Source organism: Hyperoodon ampullatus (genome assembly GCF_949752795.1).
Source record: "Hyperoodon ampullatus genome assembly, chromosome: 20".
NCBI lineage: Eukaryota > Metazoa > Chordata > Mammalia > Artiodactyla > Ziphiidae > Hyperoodon > Hyperoodon ampullatus.
Window position 1 is genome coordinate 4,391,185 of NC_136933.1, and position 12,669 is coordinate 4,403,853.

Genomic DNA, 12,669 nt, shown 5'->3' on the forward strand with positions numbered 1-12,669 from the left:
ATAAGTAGGAAGAGAGCGAGCAGTCACCATAAAGGTGGGGATAGCCTTTCTGTTTAGGCATCCTAACATTCTTATGTGGTGTGGATTTATTGTTAGTTTCCTCTGTTTTCATTATTTAAGTGTCCATGGAGGGTGATGGTGTTCATTTATAATTTTTTGCCAGCTCTATAGCTAGAGGGCAAAATACTTGCCTTGTGTAATAGTTTGAAATATCTATTTCTTGAAAGGAAGAAGTGAAGTTGTATTAGGTCATGTTGATTATATCACAGCTCATCACTTTTGAGGGGCCTAAAGCTATTAGGGCCTCTGATTTATTGAAAACCTTAAAATTTTTATAACATTTTGCAAACAAACAGGTGCCCAAATCAAAAGAATACAGCTTAATAATGTTATTCTATTCTTTTGACTCCTGTGCCTTGAAAGGTATTTAGTTGGGATACAGTTGCCTCTTGGTTGGATTTCCATCTTATCCTATGCTTATAGTTTCTTTAAAAAAAATCATTAGTCTTCCCTGCTTTGTCTTACCATAAATTCCATTTTCAACTTGGATTTTGTGATTTATAGGTTTCTTAAGTAAAATGCTTATGGGATACTTGATGTGTCTGTTTGAAGAAATTTTTCCTGTTGATGGAAAGGGACTCAACCTTAGTTACAGCCAAGTTATTCCACTTTAGGATTTTACTTGAGTCCCTCTGTGCCACTATTGATTGTCACCTTTTGAAGAGCCTACATTTATATGTATTGGAAGAATAAGTATCCCACATTTCCTGCTTCTTCCATTTACTTGAAATGTGGACAAAAGGCCTTCTGAGAATCCTTCAAGATAGTGAAGATTTTCTTAGGACTCCATTCCTGTGTATTTAATGCCTACAAAAGAAGTTTTATGGAAGCTTAAAGCAGGCAACATTTTATTTTGAAATAATTTCAGATTTACAGAAATGTAGTACAAATAGTACAGAGAGTTCTCATTGTACCCTTTACTCAGCTTCCCCTAATGTTAACATCTTACAGTTATTGAAACCAGGAAACTAACATTGATCTGATGTGATTAATCTACAGACCTTATTTGAATTTCTGGTCCTGAGAATCCAATCCAGGATGTCACATTACATTTAGTTGTCATATTTCCTTACTCTCTTCCAGTCAATTCCTCAGATTTTGTCTATCCTGACCTTGACACTTTTGAAGAACACTGGCCAAGTATTTTGTAGAAAGTCCTTCATCTGGGTTTGTCTCTTGCTTTATTGCGATTAGACTGAGGCTGTGCAGTTTGACAAGAATACTAGAGAAGTGATGTAGTGCCCTCTTCATGTTACCATAACAGGGGTATATTATACTGCTGTGTCTTATTACTAGTGGTGTGAACTTGGATCACTTGATTATAGTGGAGAAACTTGACAGACACCTTAAAGTTACTCTTTTTCTGCTTTGTATCTCCTTTAGCATCAGTCATTGATTCGTGCATGCACCACTTTTTACTGTGCTGTTTGTCTCCATAGTGATGATTTTTCTATTTCCATCATTTCTTCTACATTTACTAACTGTAATTCTGCTATAAGAAAGAGTGATCCCCAGCTGTGGGATGATCCGAGCTGATGCCTGTTTGGCAAACTTTGGTTTTTGCTGTCAGAGCTCCCATCCTGGCTTCTGAAGCCGATATGGATGCCCTGGGGTGGGCACCACCTGGCTCCCACGGGCTCCCAGGTTTGACTCTACCCATTTGGAGTGGCTTGGGGACCCCAAAGCCTGTGCTCCTGTTGGCTTGTCCCCGTCAGCAGACAAAGCCTCATGCTGCCCTCAGTTTTCCCCCTTTATTTCTTTTGAAGAACCAGTTTTTCACGGTACTTGTCCTGATTGTTTTCATAGTGTTCAAATCTGTATTTTTGTATGTAGGGGGAAATAATTTTCTCAGCACTAATCATTAATAAATACTGTATTAAATTGTCATGAAGGAGTTCTTGTTTAATAAATGGACATGTAAAAACAACAAAAAAAACACACCAAAAAAAAAAGTAAGAGTGATCCCTTTCTCCCACTTATTTATTTATTCAGCCATTCAAATCATTATGGACTCATGGATATTTATTTTATTCTATGGCTTATAGTCCATTGCTGTGATTATTCCTTTTTTTCTGGATTGACCCAGATCTGGCTGTTGGGAGTTCCTTCACGTTGGCTTCTGGGTCCTTTTCACATGCCTTCATCATCTGTTGAGCACTTCTTTATTTCCTGGCACCACAAGCTGTTCCAGGTTATCTTGTATTTTCCCAGCTCCAGCCCTGGACTCAGCCATTCCTCTATGGGAACCTGGCTTCTTTTCTTGCAGAACAGTAATTAGAAGCCCGTATGTGGGTTCTAGGTATAAAGTGAGGATCAGTGGACTTCAGCCATGTGTGGCCTTCAGGATATTTGTGAGTCTCTTCTAGTTGTTTGTAGAATTTTGTGTGTGTATGTTTTCATGTTTATTTTTCTAGGGGGCTTTTATCAGATTTTCAGATGAGAGTCCTTGACCTGAAAGAGGTTAAGAACTCCTGGCTTAGAGTATCTGAACTCTTTCACTGTATTTATGTCCATTGTGCTTTTATGTGGAATTTTCTTTCTTTATAGGCATGTGGATATGTCAGATATGTCGACCTAGGAAAAAAGGACGAAAACTTCTACAGAAGAAGGCGGCACAGATAAAACGGCGCTATGCTAATCCAATAGGACGTCCAAAAAACAGGTTAAAGAAACAAAACACGGTGTAAGTTGTACTTGTGGCAAGGTGAGGGGAGAAGAGCGTAGGGTCTTCTCTGTAGCACAGGGTTCACTTGTTTGCTCTGTGAAAAGACACGCAGTTGTCACAGCTGCCACTTTTATATAACAATAATGGCTAACTCTTACTGAGCCCTTAATAAAGTACCAAGGCACTCACTGTTCTAAGTGCTTGATGTGTGTTAAATCATTTAATTCTCCCACCAGCCCAGTGAAGTAGGTACTGTTGGTACTCACCTTTTTCAAAGGAGGCTACTGCAGTCTAGAACGATTAACTTGCATAGTTTATAGTAAGTGTTCAGCTGAGATTAAAACCCCAATAGGCTGGCCCCCAGGTCTGGCTCTAAACCATTACCTTAGATTGCTTCTTTTACCTAAAAAACAAGGAAGAAAAAATTACGTTATTGAAGCATTTCACAGATTCTTCTCTTGATGTAATCTCAGTAGTTTATTTCTGTTATATGTACAGATTGCTGGATAGCTTCTCCTGTTGAGGTCATAGCTAAGTCCCATTTCTGTGTCCTGAAGTAAAATAATGTGGATTTTCATCTGTTAGCAGAAATCAGGGATATAATTATCTCTTGTGGACTAGAAAACTGGGCTAGGTTTGGAGGGGTGGGGCAAGGTTAAGTAGCTAATTTTCTCTTTTCTTTGGACTATCTTTACAGTAATTCACCTTTGATGGTACGTAAACTATCTTTAGGCCTGTCAGCCTCTCACAAAATTTACCCACCCTTTGTACACTTAAGATGAAGGTGGTATAGCTGAAATGAGTGGGCATTAGCAGCTTGAAATACATAGAACCAGTATTGTAGTTCATATTTTAAATCTTAAATCAAGCTTTAACTTTCCTGTAAAAAGATCTTTTGATTCCTGACTTGCAGCGAGTAACCCATCCTTATGTTTAGAGGTAAGAGTGTAACTCTGAGTTGGTGCATAGATGCTTGGACTTACCTGGAAAGGTCGTAGTCTTTCTCTGGTACAACTCTCATTGTATAGATGAAGACACTGTTGTTAAAAGAGAATGTGATTTGTCCAAGACGTGCAGCTAGTAAGTGGCAGAATTATGACTCAGACATGCCCTCTGACTCCTGGCCTAGGATTCTTTTCTCTATAAAATGAATAGGCTTCCCAGAAATAGATGTTTCTAATAACATTACTTTTTAGTCATATAATTTTACAGTTTATGGAATATTCTTAACAATATAGATTTTTAAAATATAGTTGCAGGTTATTTAGTGTGTGTTATATATTAAATAGAAACCATATAAAGATTTCTTTTTAATAGTTTCCCTTTTCCCTGTTTGATTCTTTAGGTCAAAAGGTCCCTTCAGCAAAGTTCGAACAGGCCCTGGAAGGGGTCGGAAACGTAAAATCACTCTCTCCAGCCAGTCAGCATCGTCATCAGAAGATGGATATCTAGAGCAAATAGATGGCTTGGACTTCTGCAGAGATGGCAGCGTCCCCTTGAAGTTCAATAAGAAAACCAAAGGGCTCATCGATGGCCTTACCAAATTCTTTACCCCTTCCCCTGATGGGCGGAAACCTCGAGGGGAAGTGGTGGACTACTCTGAGCAATATAGAGTCAGGAAAAAGGGCAACAGAAAATCAAGCACTTCCGATTGGCCCACAGGTAAAAGTTGTTCACTTAGAAACAAAAAGTATTCCAGAGTGTGTTATTTGGAATAACAATAGTTATCTAGAGTAGATTTATATTTGATTATTAAAAATTGGTCTTGGACTATAAGAATGTGCTAAATATATGTATGTAGGTGATACTCAGGTGATAACTGTGGCAGGAACTTAGAGGCTAGAGATGAAGTTGGAGAATGGACAAGTAGGAGTTTTAGACAAAAGAAGATGCTTCTGCCTGCAGAAATTTGGTGTATAACCTTGACTCAAGGATAACTTTATGTAATATTTCATAAATTACAAAATAAATTATGCGATGAACATCAAGGTGCTTACTTTATTCCTGGAAGGAAATTGCAGAGTATAGGTAAATATTGGGTTGCCCAGAAGTTCGTTTGGGTTTTTCCAAGCCTGAACAAAGCTTTGGGCCAACCCAATAAAATGCTGTTGATATGAGTATAAGTGAAAGACCAAATTATATGCAAATATGATGAGGTCATTGATTTTTCTACTTCAGATCTTGGCAAATACAGTTGTAATTTTTCATGGATTATACTTAAAAAGAGAGAGAAAGAGAACCACAGCTTCACACCATTTGCTTATGTGTCAGGCTCAGGTCCCTAGTTTTCAAAGTAGAAAACATCTGTGGAGAAGAGTTAAAAGTATAGCAGATAATTCAAGTCAGAGGAGAACATTTTGATGAGCTGTCCAGATAATTAGAGCTGGTCTTATCGCTGTTGAGTTGCGAGAGCCTAACTGTGTGAAGAAAGTTAGAAAGGGCTCTGAGGAAAGCAGAAGAAAAAGAATGGGCCCTAGGATCACAGGGCCGAATCTGTAGTGTCTCATGTGCTGCAAGGACTTCCTTAACTTTTATTTCCTTCCCCGCAGTGTCCCATTGGTGATTGTATTCACTGCTTCATCATTCCTGCTTATATCAATGATTGATTGGTCCACTGCAGGAGAGAAAAATCCTCATCCTTGTCAGGTCCCCCCTTTTATGCTGTATTGATTGGCTTTTCACCTGAGTGGCAATCAACTAACTACAGTTTAAGCATTTAAGTACTTTTCATGTCTTTATCAGCCACGTAGACTGTAGATAAGCTCCACTCTGAGTACATTTATCTAAGAAAATATGCAAGCCATTTAGGTTGGATTTAGGAAGGAATCTCTTAAAGCAGATTGTGATAAAAGGCATTTTTGAATTAACCATTTCACTGGCTGTGGATTATTAGAAGAATCTACTGGAAGGTGTTAGAAATTATTAGAGCAAATGTATAAAGTGTATGGAGAACCAATATTGAGCTTTAGGCATTGGTATGAGCTTTTGCTTTAATTGGCTCTGTCATTTTCTTTATGAATTGTAGAGTTTAAGAAGCAATCTGCACCATCTGATACAATGCTACGGAATACTGTGCTAGATCTGTGCCTGCATCCGTCTGTGTCATGCACTAGGGGGCATTAAAGGCACAGAATATCTTCAGATTATATATGTATTTTTCAGTTTAGGAATATTGTCGAGAGTGAGTCCTTGTCCTTCTTCTTCTTACACTAAATGAGTAAATGTATGTGCAATTGATTTTTAAAAGAGAACTGTCTGTCACTAATGGGTTTTTTTCAGCCATACTCATACAGAGAGGAAGTGAGACCACATCAGTGTCGTCTTCAAATGCAAAGGATAGTGATCTACTTAACCCCTCAATGCTCCTCTCACGCATTTCTTTACCCATTTGAGGAAGGTGCATCATTTAGTGTATGCTTATTATAATTTGTCACACTTAGCCGGAGGATTACCATCTGTGATACTGAGGCTTTGGAGTTTGTGCTTTAAAAGGGTACCAGAATGTGAGGGGAGTTGGTAGTACTTGGCATCAGTTAAAGTAGCTATTTGAAATACATCTTTTTGTTGAGATAAGAATGTATTGGCCTTATGAAGATTGCAGAATCATTGAGAATTTTAAAAGGAGCAAAATTTCCTTGTTTTGCTCTGAAGTGATAAAAATTATGTCTTGCTATAACATAAACTTCTTCCATACCACCAAAGAATGAAGAAGCAACATTTGCATGTTGACATGTTAAACTCATATTAAAAGTTTTATATTCATGTTATTTCAAAATAGACTTCATACTTCTTAGACCTTTTTCCTGTTCTACTTTTATATGTATGTATGTATATACTGAAATATAATCTCTTTTAATGAAGTTTAAATTTAGTTATTTAGCTAGTATTTTTAAGCAGCTTTAAGTCAATTCACGGTTTTCATTATAAGGCAAGATACAATATGTACATATTGTTTATTGACTAGTATCTTTCTGGGAGTCAGTTTAATGTTATCCTCTTCTCTTTTATATAAATAATATTAAGACTTTTGAAATTTGTTCTAGTTCATGTACTAAACTGAAGGTAGCATTAATAACGTGAGCCCTTTCTTAATGTGCAGACAATCAGGATGGCTGGGACGGCAAACAAGAAAGTGAGGAACGGCTTTTTGGGAGCCAGGAAATCATGACTGAGAAAGATATGGAATTATTTCGTGATATCCAAGAACAAGCACTGCAGGTAAAGTTGAATATTCAGATGGGACAAACAGTTTGTTCATGGATGAGAAACAGAGGATTAATTATATTGTGGGTAAAGCAGTAATAGCAATTTATTTATCCATCTGATCTGCGGATAGATGTGGTTTGTGGGTGTGCATAGTTTGCTGGTGTTCTTTTCAAACCCATGATAACTGCTTTGGTTTTGCAGATAAACACATTGCTTTGACTACTAGTATCAAATGAGCTTGGTTTACTTATCAATATTTTCTGTCTTATGTATGAAGACGAGTTTAGGATTTTACCAAGAAACAAAAACCAAGCCTCTTTCAAGTGATAAAACACATATTCATTAATTCAGGAAATGTTTATTAAATGCTTCTGCCTTAATCCTCTGTTAACACGTAGCAAGATATAAATGTGCAGACACAGAACCTACTTACGTGCCAGATGCTAGGGATGCCAAGGTAAATGACAGGATTCCTTCTCTAGCCAGGAGAGACTTGTAAATAGATAATTTCCTTAATGTGAAAGTTTAATTATAGAATACATGGAATTGGGGGAGTGTGGGAGGCAAGTATGTACTTCTGTCTGTGGAGGTCAGAGGAGGAGTCGTTGAGGGGAAATACTACTTGAGGTGGTCTTAAGAATGTACAGGAGTGTATCAGGATGACAAGGAATGGGGTCCCGTATAATTAGAAGGAACAGAAGTGTGAAGATTTGAAAGTGGGGGGAAATGTGAAGAACATAGGGTGTAGATAATGGCAGGAGAACAGATGAGAAGAGTGCAGTGGTAGATCATAAAGGCTCTTTTGGATTGTGTTTGTTTATCTTGTCTTTTCCTTCTTTGCCACCAACTCGCTGTGTAAGCCAAGTCGAGTTCTGCCTCTTTTCTTGAAATTAAGAATTTATAAGGCTGATGCTGGGGATTCCTGTTGCGTAGGTGAAACTCTTTGGATTAAGAGACCCATTAGTGAATAGATTGTTTATGTAGAGTGTTTTTGAAAAATAAAGACAACAGTATAAATATTCAGCAAACATTTACTCGGCATTTCACCGTCTTATGATTTAACCCAGGTATTGGCTTTGAGTCAGGTAGATCTGAGGTCAAGCCTTGGTCTGTCATTTACTAACTTCTACTTCAGGCAAGTTGCTTAACCTCTGAAGGCATATTCTTTTCCGGACAATAAGTAAAAAAAAAAAGTGTTATAGGTACTGTGGTAGAAAGTTGCATGATGTTCAGTGGGAATTCAAAGGAGTTCTTCACGTTTTAAGAACCTTTTTTTTCCCTGAATAAGTTGCAGACATATATGCTAACACTTTTTATTCCTGCTTATTTGTGTGTATTTCCTAAAAACAAGGATGTGACCGCAGTACAGTCATTGCATCAGGAATTTAACACCAATGAAGCATGTTACCTAATCTGGAGATTTTAATCGAATTTCACCAGCTGTACCACTAATGTTCTTTATAGCAAAAGGAAAAAAAAGCCTCGTCCTGGTCCACTGTCCAGTCTAGGATCATGTGTTTTGTTTACTTGTGTCTCCTTAGTCTCCTTTAACCTGGAACACTTTCTCAGTCTTTATCTTTCACGCCCGCGACATTTTTGACGTGTGCAGGTCATTTATTTTGTTGAATGTCTACAGAGGTGACGTGTCCTCGTCAGCGTGTCATACCAGGAGGCACGTAGTAGGTGTTCGTCCTGTTACAAGTGATGTTAACTTGATCACTTGGTTACAGTGGTATCGTGCCTTGTTTCTTCTCTGTGAAATCATTTGCCCTCTGTAATTATTGATATGTATCTTGTGGGAATACACTTTATGTAAATATCCTGTTTCTTATCAAATTTTACCTGCTAGACTTTGCAGGTTGCTTTAGATGGAATTAGATGATTTTCTAATTCCATCATTTATTTTACATTTATTAATTGGCATACTGCTGTTAGGAAGAGCTTTTCCTTCTTCCTATCAGTCTATCCATCCATCCATCCCTCCATCCATATGTCTATCTATCTATCTATGACTTGTAGATTCTTATTTTATGAGTTATCTTATCATTTGTTGCTATTGATATTTATTTTGATACTCAGATTGTTCCAGATTTGGGCAGGGGGAACTTCAAGCCGGCCGCTGCATCATTCCGACGTGTCTCTGTCATTTTTCCCCCCACACAGATTGAGAACATTTATTGTGATTTTAATCTCTACCTCACCCTTAACTTTGGTTTTTTTGTGTGTGTTACTTTCTCCAATTTATTCTGTTCATTTGGTGATTTTTTAAATTGAGGTATAATTGACATATAACATTGTATTAGTTTCAGGTGTACAACAAAATGATTCGATATTTGTATAGTCCATATTCATATTTACTTTTGGCCACAGCAGTATATCCTAGGCTCTTGTTGTTCTAGTTGTAGATTCAGCCATTTCTCTAAGAATCCCTGGTTCCTTTTATTGGAGAATAGGAGTCAGTGGTAGTTCTGTTCTTTTACTTGCTCAGGCCCAAAGAGGTCCTTGATTTTTTTTCTGTCTCAGGCTCTGTACATATTCAGTTCATCAGCAAATCCTGTTGGTTCTGCCTTCACAATATATCCAGACTATGACTACTTCTTTTCCCTTCCACCTCTGTCTTAGCCTGAGCTGCCATCCCCTCTTGCTTGGGCTGTTGCCATGTCTCCAGACTCATCATCTGCTTGCTTCCACTCCTGTTCCTCACCCCACTCTTGAGTCTGTATTCTCTATACAGGGCCCGGAGTAAATGTTCTGAAACATACCACTCCTCTGCTCAGAAGCCCCCCAGTGTCTTCCAGTCTTGCTTAGGGTGTTTACAAAGGCCCCCCGTGACCTTGTGCCTCCCCCCTCCTCCCCGTCGTCCTCCCACTCTTGCCCCTGTTTGCTCGGCTCCAGCCACAGGCCTCCTTCTCTTCCTCAGACACACCAGGCGCCCTTCTGCCTTGGAGCCTTTGCACCTACTGCTCCCCGTTTGGATGGCCCTTCCTCTGGCCCCGACGTCTAGTTGGCTCACTCTCTTTAGGTCTCTGCTCCTGTCACCCATCAGAGAGGCCCTTCCTGAATCCCAAACTGAAATAGCATACATTGATCCCCACTGTATCACTCTGTGTCCCCCTACCTGCTTGCTTGTCCTGTATAGTACTTACCACTTCCTGAATGTAAATATTTATTTCTAGAATGTAAGTGCCTTGAGAACAGGCACGTTCTTTTTGGTCACTGCTTTATACCAAGTGCCTGGAATATAGTAAAGGCTCAGTAAATATTTGTTTAATGAATGGATGTTTAAATGAACGTTTCTGCTGGGAGAAATGGGCCAGGAGTTGGAATAATAGGAGTGTGAAGAGAAAGATGACTAGGGAGAGTTAAAAGGAGTGCTGAGCCTTGCTGAGACCCAGTGGAGACAATATCAATTTGTATTGACAATAATCTGGCTAATTGTGTGTTTCTTCCAGCATTTTATTAAGCTTGTGATTGTCCATGTATGTATCTGGCACCAAAGAAATAACTAGATATTTGAATTCTAATCTGTGCTTATTTTCATTGGCAGTGCACTGAAATTCTGATGATGGTGGTACTTCTGCATGGGGTTCATTCATTTGGAATTCATGTGCCGGGCATGGAACTAGAGCTATAGGCTGAACAAAAACTTGTAGCTTCTGCCTTCATGAAACTTTGCCTCATGAGTGAGACAGATAGTAAACAATCATACAAATAAATCTGTTATTACAAACTGATAAGTAATAGGAAGAAAGTAAGAATGCAGTGAGAGGTTATAGTAGATAACTTCCTGGTCCAGGTGTCTGGGATTCCTCTTTTAGGGCAGTGATAATTTACACAGGGACCTAAAGGTCGAGTGGAAAGTCAGCAAGGCACAAAATTACTAAGAAGAATGTTCCAGACATAGCGGCTGCCTGTGTAAACGTCTTGAGGCATAAAGGAGCTTGGTAAATTTGAGAAACTGAAAGAAGGCCAGTATAGCTAGAGTACAGTGAATAAAAGGCACAAAAGATGAAGCTGAAGAGATAAGCTGAGGACAGAAGTTAGGATTGGGGTTTTTATTGTAACTGTAGTGGGAAACCATTGAATGATTTTTTTAGAAAACTCTTTTCCATTATGGTTTATTATAAGATATTGAATATAGTTCCCTGTGCTATACATAGGTCCTTGTTGTTTATCTCTTTTGTATATAGTAGTGTGTATCTGTTATCCTGAACTCCTAATTTATCCCTCCCTGTCCCTTTCCCCTTTGGTAACCATTAGTTTGTTTTCTGTGTTTGTGAGTCTGTTTCTGTTTTTTAAATAAGTTTCATTTGTATCATTTTTTTTAGATTCTGCATATAAGTGATGTCATATGATATTCGTCTTTCTCTGACTTACTTCACTTAGTATGATAATCTCTAGGTCCATCCATGTTGCTACAAATGACATTACTTCATTCTTTTTTATGGCTGAGTAGTATTCCATTGTATATATCTACCACATCTTCTTTTTTTTTTTTTTTTTTTTAAATGGCTCACAGGCCCAGCCACTCCACGGCATGCGGGTTCTTCCCGGAGCAGGGCACGAACCTGTGTCCCCTGCATTGGCAGGCAGACTCTCTACCACTGCACCACCAGGGAAGCCCTACCACATCTTCTTTAATCATTGAATGATTGTAGAAAGGAAATAGAAAGATCAGATTTGCATTAATTTTTTTTTTTTTTGGCCACTCTATGAGGAATGGATTGGAATTAGGCAAGAGTCAAAGCTGGGAAACCAATTTAGAGGCTTTTTCAGTGATCCAGATGGAAGAAGATGGTGACTTCGACTAGAGAGGTGGCAGTGGAAATGGGAGAGAAGTGGAGGGATTTAGAATGCATTTCAGAGACGGAGTCAGCAGAACTTGGTGGTAGATTCAGCATGCAGTGTAAAGGAGCGGGAGGTTGTCAAGGACAGCTCCCAGGCTCTCTGACCTAATGTAACAGAGAAAGTGGGTTGAAGCCAGTGGGGAGAGTCACTATTGATTAGATTAGATGATGTTTTTAAATAATAGAAGCATTCATAAACATAACATACAAAGTCATTTTTGAGAGCCTAGATATTTAGTAGAAACTGCTTCAACCTTTGTTCCACAAATTTTGCAGGAAGATTTTATTACAGGGTCTTATGCCGTCTTCATAACAGATAAATGATAAAGGAGTTAATATAGGAATCCATCCAACCAAAAACCCATCATTTATTAAGTACCTACTTTGTTCTAGAAACTATGCTAAGTGCAGGGGCTATGAATGAGACCTTGTTTTTATTTTCATAGAGCTTTAGTAGGAAACGTACTCACAAAAGCAAATCCAATAGTGATGGCTCATAGTGATGACCTTGAACAATTAAATTTTGTATGATACATTATCTCATTAAGTTGAGCATTATTGAAATGTTTAGCAAGTGCCACCCCCCCAAAAAAAGAGTCATCTATTAATTGTTTTTGTTTTGTTTTGTTTTTGTTTTTGTTTTAATTTCAGGAGAAGGATATAGTTTGCCTGGTACTATGTTCCATCATAACTAGCTAGTCAGTGAACACTTAATAAAAAAGAGCCACCTCTAAAAAGAAAAACAGAAGCATAAGAAATTAGTAGTATAGGCTTTTGTTTGGAATTATATTTCAACAGTGATTTTGTGAGCTTGTAAGAAATGGTTTTTCTTAAAAGATGCATCACCAGAAAGAAGCACTTGTATTCAAGTCATTACACTGAAGAGCATAA

At 38.3% G+C, this 12,669-nt stretch overlaps 1 protein-coding gene across 2 annotated transcripts in view; it reads left to right on the forward strand.

The window, feature by feature from the left end:
- The window catches only part of KAT6A (lysine acetyltransferase 6A), a gene marked incomplete at both ends in the record, with an annotated part of 105,386 nt that overhangs the window by 58,567 nt on the left and 34,150 nt on the right, over positions 1-12,669 (forward strand). For both annotated transcript variants that reach the window (XM_079726737.1, XM_079726738.1), the window contains 3 exons: positions 2,608-2,743; positions 4,071-4,387; positions 6,825-6,943. In XM_079726737.1, coding sequence (XP_079582863.1) covers positions 2,608-2,743; positions 4,071-4,387; positions 6,825-6,943 — 572 coding nt within the window. The remainder of the gene's footprint in view (positions 1-2,607; positions 2,744-4,070; positions 4,388-6,824; positions 6,944-12,669) is intronic.